Raw genomic sequence first — 22,805 nt, forward strand, 5'->3', positions numbered from 1 at the left:
ACGCCGGCACCACTGTAATCAAACCTCACTCGGCATCATGAGTGATAGTTCGAATTATCTGTAATCTGCGCGATGCGGACATAGACCTGTACAAAAAAAAAAAAAAAGAAAAAAAACTTCGGCACCGACCCGTTTGCAGTCGATGTTCGCAACTGCACGGTAAGCGTCGACCGGCGGCCGCGCATATATATGTGGACATTCATGAGTTCCTTGGCCATAGGGACGAGATTCGTCGCAAGAAACCAAGTGAAAGGCTACACACTACTCGAAGAACAAAACTACGCTACAAGCGGCTGGTTAAAGGTGTCGTGAAACGTTTTCCGGAAATTTTGCACGGCTTAGTTAAATGGAATCCTTGTCCTGCATCATATAATATACCTCGATTCGTTTCATCGCCCGCGTTGATTTAATAGCGACAAAAACAGAATTTCGGTTTCCTAGCGCGCGTCCTCCTCAACTCAACAGAGTACGTCATAGCGCTAAGCCAATGAGAAGCTCCCGTTGCCGGAGCCTGCTGAGCCAAAGTTGACCAAGCTCGGTGTATTTTAGAGGTTCTAATTGTGCCCTACTCTACGCTCACACAGGGTTTTTTAATATGGCCGACGCCTAGGTTCCCTCCTGGGTTCCAGCGTCGCTGTGCTGCTATAGTGAACTAGAATATAGTCGCTACTGTTAAAACATGGTTACATCGTGGGCTTTGAGCCTTACGCCGACGCAACTTTTCGGGTGCCAGGTCGGCGAAGATGGACCCTGCGAGCGACCGGTACAGTAACACTTGTGTCGAGAGGCCGCGGTAACCGCGGCACAACTCCGGCTTGCAGAAGCCCCGACCGTCAGCCTCCCGATCCCAGCCGTTTCGGAACTACGCATTGGTATGTATGTCCGAGTCTTGCAGCCTAGCCTACGTTTGACCGTTGCGAGAGTGCGCAATCGCTAACCGAAGCTTTCGAACAGGTGCAGCTGCGGGCGGTGCGTGCGATGCCGACTGCTCTTGAGAGCATCTGGCGAGATCCCGGCGGCGACTACGTAGCTGAAGCAGCCGTCTGGGTGTTACAGATCATCCGCATTTACTCCAAATGCTTCTTGATCATGGACTGCTAGTCGAGAACACAAGGTAAGAACCTTGAGCGAAAGGCGACATAACTTGAACAAGCGGCACCTGTTTTTCATTTTCTCGAGCAAGAAATGCTGTAATGAAATCTATTGCGGAAGGCAGTGTTAATAAAATAAAGCTTCCCCTGTAACGTTACTTACCTGCGATCATCTACACTGTCTACAGTGTTGATATTGCGCCACGTTAGCGCGAACACATCGCTGGTTTTCATATTTTTCTTGTTTTCGTAGAAGCGCATGAGCATGACGTTTCACCATGCAAATTACTGGTTTGCTTAATTCCATGCACGAGTAAATGAGAAAACACGCATCATCTGATAGTGTGAACTTGCTAAATGGAAAGGGCATGCACATTGATGTGAAGTAACGAGGGGGGGGGGGGGGGGGGACGCTGTCCGGACAAATTTGCTTGTTTTATTAGCCAGTTATGACCTTCAGCAAGTGCAGCACTTCAAAACATAAATACATAAGGAATGCCACAAGAAATGCAGTAAATAAGTACAAAAGCAATCTCATTTCGGAGGACTCTGTGCTAGTAGCCTGTCTCCTGCGGAAGCTGTGGGAAAATGCACTAAAAAACAACACAGAAAAGAAAAACACACAGAGCAGGACTGGCTTCTGCAGACGATCACTAACTAGCCCGACAACTCTTGTTATAGCCTGTCCCCACTTGCTGCCAGAACAATCACCATACCAGCACTCAAAGTTTTATTTGCTAGTTTTTTTTTTACCCACTTGCATTAGGTGAGTGTTGTATAGTGTGCAAATATAATTAAAAAAATTGACTTCACTGATACCATCATCAACACCTGCACTCAGTAAACCTCTCCAAAATGCTTTGACACTGACATTTTACATGTGCTGAAATGTAACAACCAAAAAAAAAAAAAAAAAGAAAGACGTTCTCCCAAAGGCCAGTACACCGAAACTTCCACAGTTTGAGTAAGTGTTGGAAATTTTACAGTTAGCAAATGAAGTTATAGAGTAGTTTTGCGGCACTTGCAGAAAGTTTGGCACGTGCCGTGTTGTGGGAAAACAACGGAGAGCTGTTGACAGAAGTGCACTTGTAGTTTATGGCTCCTTCGAATAGAATGACTCCATGCACAGAGCTGCTTAATGCATAAGTTGCATACTTAACATCTTCGTGCTATGCGGATGATATCAGCGTGGACATTGACATCGGCCACAACACTAGTATAGAGGGTGTAAGACGACTACCAGGTTTTTTCAGTCAAAAGCTGCATTGCCTTCAGGCATTATTTTGCTGCAGTAGCAAATTGTGATTGCACTGGAGTTCTAATATTGGGTGGGTCTCATTCTCTCTCAATCACCTGCAGCAGAATTCAAAGTTTGCCATACTTCCAGGGAGAATAAATTGACAGTGAAAGTTACACTGTACAGCTTCTGTTAGATGGGAATTAATTGTACAGATGCATGAATAACTTTCAAATTTGTAAAAGACCTAAATCATATTTTCATTTTGCTATGCTGAAAAGTGAATATTGCTTTTTCTCTTGTCAACAGGAGGCACCACTACATCTGCTACAGCCAGCTTGCGCACTGGCTTTGGGGATGCCTCGGCAGACATCACAGTAAAGTCCTCCCTATTTGTAATGCAAGCCAAATAAGGGAAAGGTTTCCATCTGACAGTTACACTGGTTTCCAGTTTGTGCAAGGTTTGTAGAGTCATCACCTTATTCATTCTGAAACAAGCCGGAAAATATGAGAAGAGAGAATTGCAGGACAGCTGGACTAATAACTGGAATTTTACTAAAGGATAGAGGCAAAAGAAGACTTGCACAGAGATGCACATGTAAAAAAGGCCCCAAAAGACTGTTGACCGATTTCTTAGCCACACACACGTCCTTAGCCTTTGCAGTATAGTGTGCCTTTGGACTTGGATCTGTGGCTTCCCTTTTGTAACGAGTGGTTCTTGACCATAAGGAATTTGCTTTTTTTTAGATTTTGATTTTTTAGACCCTTTCTGCTTTCCACGCTTTCACTGCTTTGGGGGTTTTTCGTGCACGTGCATTTCTGTGCGAATCTTCTTTTGCCTCTTTCCTTCAGTAACATTTCAGTTGTTAGTCAAACTTTGTCTTGTGCTCCTCTCACGTGTTTCGTCTTCTGGCTGGTTTTAAGATGAATCAGTACCAACTCATCCAGTTGTTAGTCTTGTTGATATCACTAGCCTGACTGCACCCACTGCTGGGCAAATGCTTCTCCCATATCCATCCGAATAACCCGATCCTGTGCCAGGTGCATGATTCTCGCAAACTTCCTAATTTCATCTGCTTGCCCGAGTTTCTGCCGCCCCCTGCTAAACTTGCCTTCCCTTGGAATCTAAAAGACATATATAGGCTCACTTAGAATGAATTTTGTGTACTCACTCCCTTCCTTTACCTTTGATGGGTAGAATTTTTCTTCTTTTGGAACTGACCGCAGATACATCAGCTGCATCCATATGATCCCCGCAGACTTCCTAATCTCATCTGTCTGCCCGAATTTCTGCCGCCCCCTGCTACGCTTGCCTTCCCCTGGAATCTACAAGACATATATAGGCTCACTTAGAATGAATTTTGTGTGCTCACTCCCCACCTATACCGTTGATGGGTGGAATTTTTTTTAGCACTGACCGCAAATGCATCATAATTGTGCAGTTGTGTATATACCTGCTTGTATAGATGTCTCTCCCATATCTATCCAAATAACCCGATCCTCTGTCAGCTGCATCCATCTGATCCCCGCAAACTTTTTATCTGCCTGCCTGAGTTTCTGCTGCCCCCTGCTATACTTGCCTTCCATTGGAATCTACAAGACATATATAGGCTCACTTAGAATGAATTTTGTGTACTCAATCTCTAACTATACCTTTGTTGGATGCATTTTTTTTTTATTTAGCACTGACCTCAACACATCATGATTGTGAAGCTGTATATACACATTTGTATATTTAGGAGAGAGGAAGACAGCAAAGAAGCGTGAATAAAAGATGTCTTGCTCTAGGTCAACTTCCTTCTAGCCTAAAAATTTTGTATGTGCTGATGAACCTGCAGCTAACCAATAAATTATTTTGAAAGCAACATGTCTCTAACACTCATTTGGTAACATTAGATAATGCCCAAATGTACTACAAAGTGGTGGTCCTTGTGGCACTGACAAACCTAGATTTTCTAGTTGCCGCGTTCACCTTTACACGGCCTCGAAAAATAGTGGCTCATGGGGAATAGAAAAATCAAACCGTTTTCTGCAAAAGCTGCTTTGAAAGGTGGCCACTATTTTCAGCATTTTGCAGTCTCATTCAGAAGCAAGCCAGCATAATCTGCAATCTGTAGACATGCATACAATAATATGTGCCTTATACTTTGAAATGTACCAGACTTTAACCAGTCATAAAACAGCGTGCTGAAAAGGTATGTATAGTAAAGCCTCCTTCGTTGATGATACCCGTAGTTTGCATGAAAACATCTGCACTAGAACCTGCATGACGTTGAGTTAATTGGCCTGCTGGTTGAATATGCCACCAAAATGCTGGTAATACAATGAACTTTGTCGGTGCTGGGGTCAAGTCTAGAAATATAAAGTTGGGATGATTTAATTGTGAAACCTTGCTGCAGAATTCACTGCAGGCTAGAATGTAACAGGATTAAAGGGCAGCTGTAGACGTAAGGGCAGTCCACATTGTCACGGCATCTTATGCGTCCTAGTACACATATCTACATACCGTGCATGTTTTGCTAGTAAACAATGTATCCACAGATTTGCGAAGCTCCAAGAATGCTACACTGATGCTGTCTGAGTAGCTGCTTGTGTCGCTGAATATTGTGAAAGCCTTTTGATGGAACGAAAACTGCTTGGTGAATACTTATGCAGAGTGAGGTTGGTCAGGAGCGCAGGTGATATGTACACCCTCGCAATTTAACCATACAAGCACAGACTGTATGATACTCATACAAATTGAAAAATATAAGGGAAGGAACTGAACTGAAGACTTTGCGGTTCGACAGTCCAAACTTCTACTACATGTGCTTTGGGCTGTGTGTGCTAGCCCGCCTGCAATCTGATTGCCCGAGCCAGGAAAATGGTACACACCCATATGAGCACCACTCCCAGTACTCTTTAACATGTACATAGAAGTGCAGGTGCTTGGGATAAACCTTGGCTGCCACAATGCACCTCAAACAATGGCATGTTAGCCAGAATAGCAGGTTGGGCTTGTTGGTTTTCCATCCTGAGGTAACAGTGCAAAATGTGGACGGGAGCACAAGACGAGAAGACGATGAGACATTGTGTCGTCTTCTCGTCTTGTGCTCCCATCCATGTTTTGTGCTGTTACTTCAGAATGTCACGTGCCTGCCCAATATCTACATAATTGTCACACGAACCACTTTGTGTGTATTTACGACTACTTGCACAACACCATTGCCACCCACTGATGATGAGCAGCTGAACAGCAGTTTTTCACGTACACTCCGCTGCCATTAATTACAAATGCTATCACGCTACGACTTCCCATACCACCCCACCCAACCTCTGTGTGTAATGACTCAACCTTTGGTGCGTTTGCATGTTCTCGGGATACTGGAGAAATCCAAGATATCAATTAGTAGATTCAAGCAACTTAATCTGACATACATCTGGTGAGAATATTACAACTCTATCCATGTATACACAGATCTGTATCACCGCAAGCGTCGCCTACAATTGTGGTGATGCCGCTCAGAACATGACTCATCTTTTTTTTAAGGGCATAATTCTCCACAAACCTCTGCTGAGCTTGTGGCCCCTTGGTAAGAGGCTTTCCACATCTGTGGGAAACCACTTTAGAAGTGGTGTGAATTCACAGTTTCAAAGCCTGCATTACAAATTTTTGGAAGTTTTCAACACCACACCCTTACCACTCTTTGGCACTACACATCACTGAGTTCCTTATATCTACTTGTCCTCAAGGCCACAAGGTAGTGCTTTAGTGGATCCATACCCACTTGCCAATTATATGCCATTATGCATGCTTTCTCCATAGACCATCTAAATGTGGTTTCACACACAAATATTTATACTTAATTGGACAGGCGGACTGCCCAGAATGTTCCACATGTGACATTACGGAGACTCTGGAGCATGTACTAGTGGTGTGTCCCAGTATATGCGTGCAAAACAATAACTCGAGTTACTTCTTTGAAGTGTTTTGGCAACAGGCCTCTCTCAGAGGACTTATTGGCCGGTTGGCCAGAAATGGAAAGCTCTACAGGCTGTGCAGGCTTTCTGCTGCTTCTTGCATGACACAGGACTTGACTCGTGACTGTGGTGCAAGTTACTATTCCTGTATATATTTTAATCAAGTCATGACCCTCTTTGTTCTTCTCTTTCTGTAGCAGGTCAGATATTAAACTTTTAAGCCAATCTATCCGCCTTTCCAATCAATAACACTTGTGTGAGTGCATTTCTCCTGGATGGTTGATCTGGTAATCACACCATCGTAATGCAAGGACATGGGGCGTATGAGCTTTTGAGGTGAACAATTTTTACCCTAGAAATGTCTTTTAAATGATGTGAAGGATTCTGCATATATTTTAATCAAGTCACGACCCTCTTTGTTCTTCTCTTTCTGTAGCAGGTCAGATATTAAACTTTTAAGCCAACCTATCCGCCTTTCCAATCAATAACACTTGCGTGAATGCATTTCTCCTGGATGGTTGATCTGGTAATCACACCGTCGTAATGCAAGGACATGGGGCGTATGAGCTTTTGAGGTGAACAATTTTTACCCTAGATATGTCTTTTAAATGATGTGAAGGATTCTGAGCTCTGCTCAACATGATCCTCCTCTTTGGAGTCTTCATCAGGTTCTATGGGGCTAGATGAGTGCTGTGGAAAGAACGTGATCGAAGTGGAACCAAGGGGCCTGTTCTGGGTAGTACGATATGCTGGTAGGGGCACTTGTTGTGCTGGCCTCACAGTATCGCTCAAAATAAAAAAAAATCCAAAATGCGCATATTACTGCTATGAGGGCAATCTGGCAGGAAACAATCAAATAGAACTGGTGGCTTCTGCGAGTCGAGTAGTTCTCAAATAAGCATATCTGTAAGGCTACAAATCGCAACTACGTTTACTGCCTTTATCACGCGACCTACACTTTTTTTTGCCAATGCACTGGGCCAGCGGTTTTGCGTCGGTACGACGCATCGTTTGAGGTGAGCTTTCTTCGTTTCCGGTCCATGCCGAGCTTCGAATGACGCCGAGGTTCATTTAGGACTTCCAGTAGAAAGTAGTACGAACACATGAACCCAATCGGTGTGCCAAAACTTGTGAAAGCGAACGTTACTTCCACTCGGAGAAGCCGTGCTGCAATCGATCGCGACGTACACGGTTGGCATATCGAGCACTCAAACACGCACAACACGCCTAAACCCAGAACCTAACGGTGACAGGAAAAATAGGCGAAGTCTGAGCACTGTAGACGTTGTAGGAAGTATGCTTCCTCTTTTTTTTTTTTTTTTTTTTTGAGAAAGGTTACGAGAGAGGCGTCGGGAAGGTGGGGGAGCAAAGCTGCGACAACGCGTAGGGTGAAAGGGCCACCCAAGTACATTGTAGCAACCTTTTTTTTTTTTTTTTTTTTTTTTCGGTTTCCGGCTTTCCGTGTAGTGCCATAGTTCAGGTCATCCGGCCGAAATAAAGGAAGCGAAGCTCGACACGCTATTCTCAGTGATGCAGCGCGGAGGCGAGCAACTAATATACGAGTACGCGCCGCGGCGCCCGCTCCTGAAACACTCCACCCACCACTCGGATTGAACACACTTGTCGATTTCTTTGACCTGGAACCGTATTTAGATGGTATCTTTAATGACGCCGGGAATAATAATACTTAAAAAAATTACAGCAGCGGCCGCACAACCAAGTTGTACCGGTGGTATGAGACTGCTCAAGACGTTGTGCTCCATCACGAATGTTCACAAAAAGAAAAAGAAAATAACAACAACAAATTAGATTGGAACCATTGTCATTTGGAGTACCCGGCGGAGCGAGGTATAGCCGTCGTTACCGAAAATCTGAACTTGAGCGTCACCTCTCGCTCTGTTCCAGAGCGCAGCGAGAAGCAGACACCACCCGTAAAGTGAGCTTTACCACCCGTCCTGCTCCGCCGCCGCCGCCGACCGCGCGTCACGTGACAGTACTGTTGAAGAAATGCGTTTGCGTGAGCGAATAATTGATATAATGTATTTTTATTTGCTAACTTTAACAGCAACCTACTATTGTATGGGAAATAATGATTATATCTGCGTTTCCAAAAGGCTAAACATGACGTAGGCGAGTACTTCTAATTCCGGCCTACAGAGTCGCATGGTCGCTTCAGGAACGCAAAAATGCTTTGATTTCAGAATGGTATTATTAAATGCAGAAGCAATATTTCGACGATATATTTTGGAATAGGCATACCTAATGTTTACTGAAGCAAGGAAAATTGCAACTGGGCTGCTACATTTTCGTTTCACGACCCCTTTAAAGAGCCGCAGTTTAAGCAGACGAACTCGCGCTTTGAGCAATTGCATGCGTGCCGTACAATGCTTATCCCAGCTAAACCGCTGACTCCTTCTAGCTCAAATTTAGAACAGAAATAGCATTTTGTAGTCAGTATTTTTGTACGAACTTGTTTGGTGTACTTGTCTCATTCGATCAGAAGAAGTCGGATGTTTGCATCGTCTGTGGCGGTAATGAAGCAAACGAAACCGCTGCCACAGCGATGGCCCCGGTGGCGCCACCTCGTTGCGTTGCAAACTCAAAATGATTTTTTTGCAGCAAAATTCTTCAAATACCGTACTAGGTTTTGCCAAACTAAGTTTCGCTTGTTAGTCTTCCTAAATAATTTTATAAAGCTCTTTAAACCTTCCACAAAACAACTCTGCCCGCCTACGTTCCTTCAGCTATGCCTTCAGCGAATATTGCTTCGCAGACGACACAGATGATGCGACCGTCCGACTTCTGGTCAAATGAGTCGGGTACGCCAAACACAGAGTTTGTCGAGTCCTCCGAAGGCTTGGATTGTCGCAAACCACGACGAGGAGGTGTTGGCGGCGCACTGCATGCGCCTGGCTAGACACGGTGATGCATGTTGTCATATTGGTGTTATTGGTGTGCTGTTCTTTTACCTGGAATATGGCTTGCGACTGCGGGAAGAGCAGCCATGCCCGGATCGTTGCAACAGCTCGCTGCCAGGGAACATGCGAAAGGTTCCAGCCCAGCCGATTTTCGACATATATTTCGAATTTTTCGTGATACTACTTCCGCGGTTCAGCCGTGCCAGCCATACGTCACGTCGAATCGCGGTGAGTTATTTCGTTCGGGCGGAGTCGTTCATCTGTACTTTCGGAACCTTAAAATGACGAGGTCATTCGCGCAGCTCTTCAGCTTCTGTTGCTTGCATTGTGCACGGCTACTACTGTTTACGATAGCTCAATAAACCATAGCTGCGGATGCCACCAATCATGGAACCGCATGACAGTACTTGATACGTACGTTCGCCCTGTTTGTTCGGTGGACGCAAAAATAGCTGACTGCGCCTCAGTTACCCACAATGCACCACGCACAGCGCGACGAAGAAAAATTACATAACTAATAGACCCTTCTTATTAACAGGTGTACAGTAGCGCTAGGCTACCCGTAGTGTTCATTTCCTAGCGGCGAAGGCTATGAACTAGAAGGTGCGCGCTGGAGCAGTGCTATCTGTGCAGGTCTGTATTTCAGTCGGTCTTGGTCCAAACACTTGCCGGAAAAAGTGTGACAGGTGCTGCGGCGTTCCTTTCCTGTAAACCAATTATAATCACTGCAACAAATGCCGATCAGAGGAAAACGATGAGAGGCAAATGATAGGAAAAAAAGGGTAGGCTTTCGCGATTTTGCTCTATGAGGATAAAATTTTGATGCTAATGGTTTTCGGCAGTTTTTTAGGGTCATTTGATAATTCGAGTTTTCGGATAATTCGAACGATTAGAATATTTTTCCTGGTCCCTTGGAGACTGAAATGAGATTTACTCCATGAAGAGCTTGTCAGCCCGGCCAGACACAAATTATTGTCATACTCAACCCAGACAGCTGAAGTACCGAGCTCTTAGGAAAAGATTATTTACCAAACATATTTCAGTATGCTCCATCTAGTCATTAGCTAACCAGGAAGAACCAGGAACACTGTCAACTGCATGAGGACAATCAGCAGGCATGGTGAAATGTGAACATTTTATTATTGAGCATATATATACAATGTGCAAAACAAGATGGGTCATGAAAGGCACTTCAAGTGGGTACTGTTTGTAAATAGGATGCAAAGGTTCTTAGACTCTTAATAAAAAAATGTGGTACCTAGAAACCTGACTATGACTCATTGCTACCTTTCTGTGTGCTTGACTGTTGGGCCAGTGTCATAGGGGTGTATAGCTGCTGCCTACAGTAATGTCACAAGTTATAATGGAAACATAGCAATAAAGCATGTTTACTCGCGCTTTCACCATGCCAATAAAGCTAAATTACCGGGCTTTCAATAATCATTGCTATAATTCTCCCTCCAAAAAGATGCTGACACTCAAATACACATCACACAAGTGCCACAGGACCTCTCGGAGGTCCCGCTATTAAAAGAATGGATGTACTATATGTTTTGAAACAGCTCAAATGCATATATGCACTGACGAGAAAATCCAGAACTCTCTGCACCATCCTTACATAATGCCATAAAATTTACAGCGAGCAAAGCTAATCATCATACATCCTTTAGATCATCACGAACAAAATCAAGTGATAAATATGTTCAACTTAATAACTTAATTTGCTAAGTCAAATGAGCAGTTCACTGTGAGCTCACTGTGAAAAGTAAGGCCACGATTTCTCATGACGTGTAAATGTAAGCACTGCTTAAATTTCATGTCATTGGAACCACAGCAATTCAGAGATGATAAAGTATGAAAGGCCTCTTCGTCATTGTGGAATGTCATAACTCAAAACCAAGTCACTTCACCATAACATAACAAGCCAATTCTCATACGACTAAACCCAACGCATTTTCGAGATAACATAGCGCGAAACATCAGCATAGCATGTTCTTACAGAAATTAGAAGCTCGCTACTAGACGCCTCTTCTCAATGAACCTCTGCCATTGTGCCAAGCCATAACCGATACATTAATCTGATCACATAATGACGGACTGCATAAAGCAGAAATTTGCAAAACGTATGAACAGTGAATGAGTGAAAAAGTATGAATCATCCAAATGCTTCTGAAAATACTCCCATTCGTCAGCATTCATATGCATGAACGCACTACAGAGTCACACACTACTATAAGGCTCAGTAGGAGCTGCATTGTGATAGTGCTTTCACAGAAGCATGCGCAGTGTAGCTCATACTGAGCACAATAGTACCTGCATAATCAATGTGGACTGATATGCATGCATTCATAAGCAGACATCACATATGCATCTACATTACACAGAAACACGTTCTACATTTTTATGCGCTCACAAAAAACTGTCTCTACAGTGCACTAATCTCGCATGCTGTAATGTCACATGTTCTCCTTTTTGGTGGAGCTGCTTTTCCATTCTTGGGTAGAGCTGCTTTACTATGTGCTGAACAAAATAAATTATGTGCACATTACCTCGGAAGCACCAAGCATGTCAAAGAGGACTAAGCTGCATACAAAATTTTCTGTGGTTAAGCAATGACGTTAATATTATTATTACAGCTGGACTAAAAATGGTATCTAGAAAATGTGCAAATCATATCAATGACTAGTTATTCATGTGAGTGTAATTGAAGGAGCAGACACAAAATTCTATGCGTTCCATCGTTGGAATGATGTCGACGTTATAAAATATTAAAATTCGCATGGATTGCACATAAATGTAATAACTAAATTTCTCATACAGTTTCGGTTTCAGTGCCAACCTCCAAGTGACAGTTGCGACGTCACAGACGCATCAATGCACACAAAGTGCACAGCAACTACAGTACCGTTGCTGCCTTGTTCGTTTTAATTTGCAACAATCATTACATAAGCCTAATAGCTGCAATCACATAAAATAAAAAAGCAGCGATTATATGGCAGTTTTTTTCATGAATCATCAAAATCCATCTGCGAAGTCTCAGCTATTATTCAATGACTGAAATCAAAACTGCATAGGAAAAAAATTCCATTATATATTATTTGGCTGGCGTAAGTGAATTCCAATCATGCCCACTATCGATTTACACACTGCTGCGAAAAAAAAAATCCATCCAAAATTCAATATTCTGCAGCTAGATATCAGTAAGCATCCCATCAGATTAGACTCTAAAATGTGACGCTAGCAGCACTGCAGTGCTTAAAATACTGAATTCTTAGGGATGTGAAGATAAAAACATTATCAAGTGTTGGTTATGCCCACAAGTAGAATTACTTGGTTCACAAGCGCTTGTGGTGCAGTATTGAGACGAATTACAGCCCCATGTCTACAAAGTGGGACAATATTTTTCAGCAGTTATAATCGACCAATTCCAATTTACAAGCAGTTACCCAGCTGTTTGAATAAATAAGTTACCTGAGAAAATCCAGTTGACTGACTAAACACATTCTTGTTTCATGAAATACTCCTAAAGTTGCACTATAAATCCGGAAAAAGAAATGGTTTGGGTCATAATGCTTATGTCTTGTTTATTTCACACCTTGTGTGATTATTTCAAACCAGTGAACACTGATATGAATTGAAAGTTGTGCAGAAACATCTGTCATGTCATCAACAAATATTGTCACTCTGAGAAACATCCTCCGAGAAACATGTCATAAATAAAAGCATAAATCACAAAACACGTTTTCCAAATACAAGGAAACATAAAACAAGGAAACAAATAACACAGAAAACAAATGAAACATTTGGATGCATGTGGAGTCGCATCTTAACATTTTAACTACAAGAACTAATAAATGCAGAAAGCAGGCACAGGATGTGCTGAGAAATTTCCTGGACCTGTAATAACAAAACTTGCAAGTGACATCCACAGCAGTGAGTCAGCAATCTAGTGCTGGGGTGTTTTCCCAGAACCGTACGGACAGCTACAGGAAGAAACACAAAGAAAAAAAATAGGTAACTAGTAATGAGCACACATTTGGAAAGATAAAGTCCACCCAGAGGTAGTGTAAATGTGCACTTTTTCCACGCTACCTCCTCATCAACTCAACAGTGAAAATGTAAACAATACCATAACGTGTGTGCTAGTGTCAAAATGTAGAAACACCTCTTGCGTCTAGTCTGCATCATGTGGAATGTAAATGGCAGCATTGCACGCACAACTTGTGAATGCTTTAGAGCTTCAAAATGAAAACTGTTTTGAAGCTAGCACACCTCACAACAACTGCCACTTACTGCACCTTCTCTGTGAAGTTGCAGCAAACACCGGATCACAAGCCTATTCCTCTCTCTTGGTATCACCCACGAAGGCTTTCTATTCGTACTCATTTTGCAATATTTTTTTCCTTGCATCAATAAACAGGAATACTGACGTAACCGGGAAAACTTTAAAGAGCTTATAGTTCAGCAACCCTAACCTCGTATGCTGTTCAGAAGTTCAGAAAGGGAACTGTGCAAATTGACAGCGTACACTGAAAGCTTCAATGAATGAAGAGGATTAGGTAAATCCTTCTAAAGGATCGATCCACATGATCCATTCGAGCTTTACACGTGAAACAATGAATGCCATACTGTTATCTGGCATTTCGCAGAAACTAGAAAGGCGGCTACCTATGCATTTAAAGCGAGTACTCTAAAGAAAGAAACTGGTCTTGTTCTTCCCACAAAAGTTTTCACTACGTGAAGATGGTTTCGCACGCAAGACTAGAATTGCATCACAGTTCAGACAAGGTTGCCTGTAATCTGTAAACAGCATAATCAGTCCTTCACGTTGACTGTAAATAGCCACTGAATAAAAGCTTATAAATGTCTTTGCACACATTAAATAGCGTGGCTTCTTGGATGCTGCCAGAATTCCAGTTTTTGGACGCACGAGTCTTTTCATATTAAAAAGTGAGAGCTACTACCAGCGCTCCATTATAGGCGTGCAAATATCAATTTTACAATTATTGCATAAGAGTGAAACTACAGGTTATACAAACTCGAATACTTGCGCAGGTAACCTACAGTAGACAAAAGCACCATTCCAGAAAGTGCAAAAATGAAAAGAAATAATGTATTGCAATTTTTTTTTTCTTTCACACATCCTGAGAATAGCAGTAGCATTGCTTCAGACTAGCTAATACCTTGTTTAATAGTTCTTTGAACGTTGTTCAGTGAACAAAGTATAATATGACAGTTAGACTCAATGCTCACATAACGAAGGAGCTTACAGGTTGCTGGCAGGAAGCATAAGGTAGCGAAACACAGATAATTTGTCAAGTAGCACCCAACTGGAGCTGCACTGCCACAAACCATGCCAACAATGCTATTCGGTTTAGTATGGTTTTGTTTACTCCGTGCACAAAGAGCAGAATACATGTGCCCTCGGGTACAAAGCTGGCTTTGACTTTCGAATTTTGCTTATATCTCCTCTTCCATGGCTACATATACGCAATTCCCAAATAAAAATTGTGAAGGACGAGAGTGGTTGCCAAGAAATGTGAACCACATGCTTTTTCTGTGTGCTGGCTATTGATTCTATAAAAAAAGAGGATGTTAATCGATTGGGCAAGTGTGGGTTTAAGTCAGGAGCTCCCCTTGGATACACTTCAATGTTAGGCCACAAGTTCACATGAATAGAAATTTAGCAATTCCTGAGCATTTAGGAAGTTTACATAGTGCAAACAGTGAAAATGCAGCACAAATAGAATGGAAGATGCCCTTAACAAGCAATTCTAAATTTCAAACAAAAGATTCGCACACACATACTTTTCACTATTCGTTACCGCTCAGCTTGGTAACCACCTGTTATGATTAGATTACAACAAAGATACAGCCAAACACGAATGGAGACTAAACAGTTCTTGCCTAATTGCACACGTAGATATAATGCAGCTCTGCATCTGCAGCACAGAAATGACAGCAAATAAATCGAACCAAACTTAGCCTAGTGACATATAACCAGAAAAACACGGCAAGTTGCCAAACACAAGAGACTAGCTATGCCACAAAACATTAACAGTGTTATACGATGAAAGTATTCAGCTTGCGATGCAAGAGTGAAATAACAACGTTTCTGTACATGACGCAAAGACTACAGAGAAATAGAGAATGAAAAACTGTCATTTTATATCTCAAAAATGGTAATAAAATGCAACAAACCACACTTTCCAAACTATCAATAATAAATGCAATCAAACACAACCACACTTTCAAAATTACCAATGATAAATATCATAGGGCACTTCACTCATCATAAAGGTAAAAAAAGGAACACTGTAATCTAATATCAGTGGCAAATGAGTAAATTTCAATAATGCTTGCAGGATAGGCAAAGGTGCTCATGCTCTTTGCACCACAAAACCCAATGGGCCAGCTTTTACTGGTGGCACCTATGTAATAGTAAGGAAAAAATTTCCGTAACCAGCAAGAAGATCAGCTTTCACAAGCCTTAGCAGCATATTTCAAAAATGATTAGAATGTAACCGAAGCTTACAGCTCTTAGAATGCTGCCTCCCTCTTGAACAGAGCTCTTCTGAAGTGACGCTGTGTCTTTACGTATAGAAGACAATCAGTTTGCCTGCCAACCATTGTAGAGCCTGCCCTCTCCAGGAAAAAGAAAAAAAGAGACTAAAACAACATTCTAAACTGCAAGTGACACATTCATTTGTGACGCAGGCAAATGTGCGTAAACCAAAGCAACAGATCGCTAAGGCATCAATAAAATAGCACCATATACAAAAAATTAAGCCCACATCATGCTTCTCCTGACAGCAACTTTGCTGCCAAGTTAAATGATTACAGTTCCATTCCAGAATTAGGAGTCTCTGCAAGCAGTACTGCTTTACTAGGGTTACATTGTTGCTGTGAGCCCATAACACCTGCCAATGCTTATCACCTTTCCTCACGTAACAGCACTCCACAATTTGGCTCGACATTATTTTTTTTTCTTTTCAGGTGAGCCTCATGTGCCTTCAGAGTGGTTTCCAGGCGGTTCTCCACCAAAGGCTTGCACACAGGCGTTTGCTGGACACCTTGACTGGCTGCTTCTGTGCATCTGTGGTGCATCTGTGGTGCATGCAGGCAGTAGCCCCTATCCCTTCACTGAGTAAAGATATCATACGCCTCATCTTTGGCACTGCATTGTACAAAAGCTTCTTTTGAAATAGTGTGCAACGCTGGTGAGAATGAACTCAATTAGAACAGAGGTAGCCACTTAAAAGCACTGTACGCAGAAATAAAATGCAACTGTACGCAACTCTTCACTATAAACATGGCTGGACATAAAAGAAGAGGAAGAAAGCAGAAAGTGGACAATCACTTTGACTCTGTCACAATTTGTGTTGCTGGTCATAATTTCTGTCTTCCAAGGAACACCTCAAGAATATATCACAGGTGATTTAACAGCCGTGAGATGGTTTGTGCGCCTGAAAAAAAAGTGCGTCGGAGAATGATTCGCAATAAAAGTAAGCTAGACATGTTGATGAAGCCAGAAAACAAGAGTGAATAAATACTAAACCAACTCTAAAAAGGGAAGCTGCCAAACAACTTATGCCGGCTGCACACATGCTCCTTGATTATTTCACCATTCCAGGAATTATACTTCAGTGCAGGAGATCAGGTTTTTGGAAATGTATAGAATTTTGGTTTTGTGTAAATGTAAAGAGGGTAACAGCATGCCTAGTGTTGCAAAGTGCAAGTGTGCCCTCGGAGCGTACACCAATGCGAGACAGTGGCTAAGCAGTTGCTCTTTAAAGCTCACACACGGGAGGTACAGCTGTTGCAGGCATGCCCTACCTAAATGCAGTTTTCACAGGCATCATATTAGAGGGCTTCAACGAATCTTCATGTACTTGATGGCTTCAACTTCAGTAGTGGAGATGACTCCAAAGGTTGATCTGGGACCTAACTGCAATTCTACAGCAATAGAATTTCCACTGATAATACAAAAGTGATAAGTTTTGAATACTACAGGAATTATGCACTGAGGCTACTCAAATGTCCTCCCAAAACACAAAACAACTAAGGAAGTAACTAAGAAGACTTTTACAACAGCAAACTGCACACAACTGTAAATCTTCCCGTTAAAACAAAAGTCATATTAAAAGGCTTACATGGCATTGTCTTGACAGCGCACGTACAGTGTCTATAGTGCACATTGATAAATGAGGCCCTGAACCACTAGTTACCCACGTAGCCTTTCACAACTGTCCTGGTGCACCAACCCGGCATCTGGCTACTATGTCTATGCAAGCCATTAAAACCACAGAATACACAATTATAAACACTAAGGTAAGGAAGCTCTATCATTACATTACATCATTTGATGCATTAGGAACAGAAATGTGTGCAGTATCTTGCACAATGTCCAGCCAAACAAGTGACATTAAAAGCCTGAGATACGCCCTCCACAGCAATATTGATGCTGCTGTAGCAGCTGCTGACTATGGCAAAAAGTCCTGTTAAATCCTTCCATGTCACAACAAGGGCTGCAATGGAATGCAGGCATAAAACTGATCGGCGGCTCACATTTACAGCCAGCCTGTCAGCTCAACAAAAGTACCCTCAATCTATAAAATGAGACACGCACGCCAAATCATTGAACAAATGCGAGGAAATGAGGGCTCGTTATAAGATAGATATGAAGGGAGCCAACAGCTACCACCCCAAAGGGAAGCACAAGGATTTTTTTTTTTTTTTTTTTTTTTTTTTTACTAATGTGAAGGAATAATGTAATCGTGGAGATAACTGATTAGAAAGTAGAAGAAAAAAAAAATGTCTCCAGTGGAATCCAACCCCACAATTTCGCATCCAGTGCTCAAGGTTCGAATCGACAGCATGTGGCTTTTTTTTCTACTTTCGGATAAATTATCTCCATGATTGCATTATTACCTTACATCGATCAACAAACACACACACACACACACAAAAATCCCCCTCTGCTTTCCTTTCTGAAAGTGGCTGCTGGCTCCTTAACACACACCTGATGAAATTGAAGTGATGCTACCTCCCAACGCGGAGGGAAAACCGTACTACTCAGCGCTCTGCAACGATGACCATGAGCGCCACCAGGAACCAAGCATACAGGCACAGCACACACTCCGGCGCAGAGTTCGGTTCAAGGTATTGTGACATGTCGACTGACGGACACTTGACCTGTCGCAGGCTCACGTTGTAGACTCCGCGTTTCTCAGGCGTCCAGAAGCCCGGAAGCAGCTCCGTTTCGTTCACGGGCCCACTTAGGCAACGCTCTACCGTTCGGGTGTAGTAGAAGAGCGCGTACATGTGCGAGCACAGGTTGTTGGAGCATTTTGGCTGATCTCCTCCATCCACGTACACGTCGAGGTCCGCCAGCTCCTCGGCGATGCCCAGCCCGCATGAATTAAAGGAACTCGTGTGCACAGCTTCAGACATCATGGCCCGACCTGTCCCATTCAAATGGCCGAGGCCCAGCTTCTCGACAAACAGGAGAGCTGGCGGATCGAGCAGCGTGAGACGTCCGAGTTTGTCAATGCGGTGTAGATCGTCAGCGACGAATCCGACAACGTGCGCCCCTACACCGAAGCCCACCAAGTGCACCTTAGCGAGGTCATACCCATGATCGAAAACCAGCCCCGTCAATGCACGAGACAGAGCACGCGCTACAAGGCGACTGTCGCCGGCGGCTTGCTGGTACAACTTGCTCTCAGCCGGTCCTTTGAGAGGTGGGCAATAGTAGATGTCAGTGCGCAGCGCATCGCCGTAATCACAACCACTGCCTATGTCCCACGCGACTTCGAAGAGTGCGCCCGCGGGTTGCTGCCGCCGAAGTGAAAACACGAGCGTCTCGGCCCGAGCCGCCAACCTCGGAGGCAGGCCGTGGCACACGACAATCAGGTAGGCGTCACCAAGTCGCTTTCCAGGTATGTCATCGCTGGCGTTACCAGGCGGTACGCTGAGGGGAGGCGCAGGTTTGGCGCTCCCAGGCATCCACCAGCGAAACGTAATGTTTACATCGCGCGCCTCTCGAGGCACGAAACAGCCCCACGCTCCAGTAGTATTAAACTCGCCGTAGGGTTCCCGGATCACTTTTTCTGGCGTTGAAACGTTACCACACACCGCCGAAAGGATGGGACTACCAGCAGCAAGAGAAGTCGTAGCGGTAATAGTTATCGTGGCGACGATCACAACGATCAGACAACGAACGGAGCACATTTTTCTTCGTAGCAGCCGCTCCGCCGGACAAACTTATCACCACACAAAATGTTGCCGCGAAGCGCAGCATGCGAGGCTTAGAGCACACAACCGCACTACACACACACACGTACTTACGTCGGAAAAGCTGAGCAGCGTCTGAAGTCCCGATCTACCGATCCCGCGGCGGGCATCCGGTGTCAGTTTACCGTAAGTCGCGGCAGAGTTGAACGAATACCGCGCTAACAACACCCTGAGCGGCTGAACCGCTGAACGGCACGCAGACAGGAACTACGTATGTACTACTTGCAACAAACAGCCGGCTCAATGTAGCGGGAAATAAAAGAAAAGAAAAAAAAAAAGAACGCCCATGTCTGGTAGTTTTGTTGGTTTTGTCTGGTGGGTCACGTGGGATTACGTCGGGATAAACAGTTTCGGTATACTTGCTAGTGTGCCGTGCGGAGTGGTCTCCCAATGGGAGGAGGTGGCCGCGCCGGCGCTGCCTTCCAACTTTGGCCGCCAGGGGCGCTGCTCATCGTAAAGGTGCCGTCGACGCCGCCGGCGCGCCCTTGATTTGCCGCAGTTGCGCTGGCCGTGCCTTGAGCGGTTCGAAGCGCTTTTGACGCGTCTACTCTTTTCTTTTGTTTTATTCGTTCTGTTCCTTGCATTCATCAGTGGGAATTAAATTTGCAACGACTAAAATGCTAAAAATAAAGCATCAGGGCAAGGAAAATACATGTTTCGTGCCGCTCGAATCAGAGCTAGGTTTCTATGTTCGGTGTGCCATCGGACCCTGCGCAGCTTGCGGAGGGGAAGCGGCTGATTAAAAGAAAGGACCGCAGGTTTACTCCAACGTGTGTTGTCTGCGAAAGACCTTCTGAGGAGAGCTACATCGAGATAAAGTTCAAAGTGACGTCAACGAGCTCGCTAGAGATAGACCACACCTTAAGCCCGAAGCCGTGCCAACGGTATTCGACCATTATCCGAACTATCTTCTGCCTAAGAAGACATCGAAAAGGAAGGTGAGGAACCTCTGTGACCAACCGGCCGCTAAACGACAAAAGCGCAGTGCCGGTAATCCCGGCTGGTGCAGACGACAGCCATGGACCGTCAAGGATGTTTGACAATGCTTCCGAGGAGCCGCCAGCAGTTGAAGAGCCGAGCGAGAACTCATGCCCGCAGCAGCAGACGTGCAGAGCATCCGTTTGACTAAATTTCCATCACTGCAACTTGGACCAAATTAACCAAATTCGCACCCGCTGGCTCGGTATCATACGCGCGTTATCGAGCCGAAAAAAAAAAAAAATACTTTGCCACTATTTGCGCATAGAAAAAATGGTAACTTTGGAAGCTTGATTCCTGAATGCAGTTCTGTGGACGCTACAGTGTCTATTCTAAAAAAAAAAAAAAAAAAAAAAAAAAAAAAGAAAAGAAAAAAAAAAAGCGCGTAGATTACAACAACAGCTAAAGCTTATAGAGGTAATAGGCAGCGTGCACTGGGGGGTCTTTCAGATGTGGCCTGAAACCTGATTCAGGAAAACACACATCATTCATGGGAATGTCTTTTGCAGTAAAGTGTCGCTTGATCGTCGACTCTGAAGGGGACAGCTTAATGCAAATACCAGCGGAGGCTTACACAGAACAAGATGCGCAGGAAAAGGAAGCAATCATGCAACCAGAATGCAGCAACATTTCTCGCGCTCTAAGAAGAGCAAAGAGAAAATTGGCTGGAGCGCACAAGCAAGTGGCTCAAATGAAAGCGCAAAATGAGGCGCTAAATGAGTCTGCGGTTGAAGCTTTTTTTTTTCGTTTTTTTTTTTTTAATCCCGCGCGTGACCTAGACTTGATTGTGACCGTACAATAACCGCTCGGCTGCTGAAACCGAAGCCGAAACTGATGAAGAAAGTAAAATCAATTATAAATTACTTAGCGGTGCTAGGCGAAAAACCACAGATAGGAATATCTTGCGCATCATTAGCAAGAAAAAATATACCTCCAAAAATTGGTCTGTATGCTATTTTAAAATTGCGGTGTCATGTGCGGCCATTGTTAAAAACCTTTACGGTGCATTTCTACATTTTTACTTGTGTATTGTTGCTGCGCCTTTTTGCTGAAATTTTTTGTAGACTTTGTAAAAAAAAAAAAAAGAATCAATCACCACTTTTTTTTCTTGCCTTTCCTTCTCTTACAAGAGGAAGCACACCGCATAATAATCATTTATGTATGAAGCAACAAGTGACTTCCTAATAAAACACATGAATAAAGAGAACGAACAAAAACTAAGAGTCCGATTCAGACTGCTTGTGTTTATTTCGCATGCGATCTTTGAAAGCATGCGCGTGCCATGTTACGAAAAAGCAATATTGCCCTGCTTTCCTGTAGCATATATGTGAAGCTATGAAACGTCAGCACCCTGATATGTATCACCTTAGCAATAAGCATGACTGAATTGCAGAAACGCGATGTAACATATCCGAAAGCATGAGACCCGTATTGACTTGACTGCGGCATCGATATACCATATGGGCCATAAGAAAAGACCGAAGAGTAAATAAAATTCATAGTTGCGTTAATGAACAGTGTAAATACATTAAGGGTAGTTTTTGATACCACCTGTGTCACACGGGCAATAATTCGTCGTCGGTCCGTTTCGGGTTAGATCGCGATTGATAATAGTAATTGTCATAACGATCGGGCCAACCACCTGGGATATGCTTGAGCTGACTGGATCAGAAGGAAGATGCACACGATACCCTACATCCGCGATCGCGTTGCGTGGAACGCAATCGACTGGCTCCAGATCAAATGAAATCGCCATTGGAACATTTCATAGCAGCAATATATTGAACCCGGCTCGGACTCGATCGTTTATTCAAAACAAAATATTTCAACCAACGTGGCAACTTTAGGCGATTGCTTCAAATTTCTTGTCTCGCTGGATATCAGGCAGTCAATATGCGTTCTGCTTAAGACATTCTTCGGTTCAGCAGAATAAATGAAACAGTAAAATATAGCAGACTGGACCCGACAGTATTTGTTAAACGCTTCATCGAGCGCTATTTCAGCGTATGATTTTCTCCGCACAGTACTAGGACGGTACGATTTTCTTCCACCAAGACTGTTTTTAAACAAAAAGTGCGCTCAAACCGTCAAGAGACAGGTTTCGCAGTGAAAAGCGCAGCGCCTGACTATCCGGACCTATGCCGCCTATGCTGCCAAAGCCGCGAACGCGCAGCGCTGGCACCTTAGCTATTGGTAGCGCCGCCCCGCGGTTGCGGCGGGAAGGCATCACCGCGGCGGCCACGCGAGCGCGCACCCTCGGCACACTAGCCAGTATATTCTAGGCACTATAATACGACGATGCGACGAACATGACCTCCGTGGGAG

The 22,805-nt window shown here is 43.8% G+C and overlaps 1 protein-coding gene and 1 long non-coding RNA gene across 2 annotated transcripts; one reads left to right on the forward strand and one right to left on the reverse strand.

The window, feature by feature from the left end:
• Positions 1–317: 317 nt before the first annotated feature.
• Positions 318–4,622, forward strand: LOC146200339 (uncharacterized). Its single transcript, XR_014705226.1, has 3 exons — positions 318–872; positions 955–1,114; positions 2,638–4,622. It is a non-coding gene; the product is annotated as an uncharacterized LOC146200339 (long non-coding RNA).
• Positions 4,623–10,307: 5,685 nt separating this feature from the next.
• Positions 10,308–19,878, reverse strand: LOC146200340 (uncharacterized). The gene has a single exon (XM_084595505.1). The coding sequence runs from the start codon at positions 19,437–19,439 to the stop codon at positions 18,282–18,284; it is 1,158 nt and encodes a 385-aa protein (XP_084451631.1). The 5' UTR covers positions 19,440–19,878; the 3' UTR covers positions 10,308–18,281.
• Positions 19,879–22,805: the final 2,927 nt, after the last annotated feature.

This window comes from Amblyomma maculatum, chromosome 2 (genome assembly GCF_055883805.1).
Source record: "Amblyomma maculatum isolate TAMU_Amacu chromosome 2, ASM5588380v1, whole genome shotgun sequence".
NCBI classification, from domain to species: Eukaryota; Metazoa; Arthropoda; class Arachnida; order Ixodida; family Ixodidae; genus Amblyomma; species Amblyomma maculatum.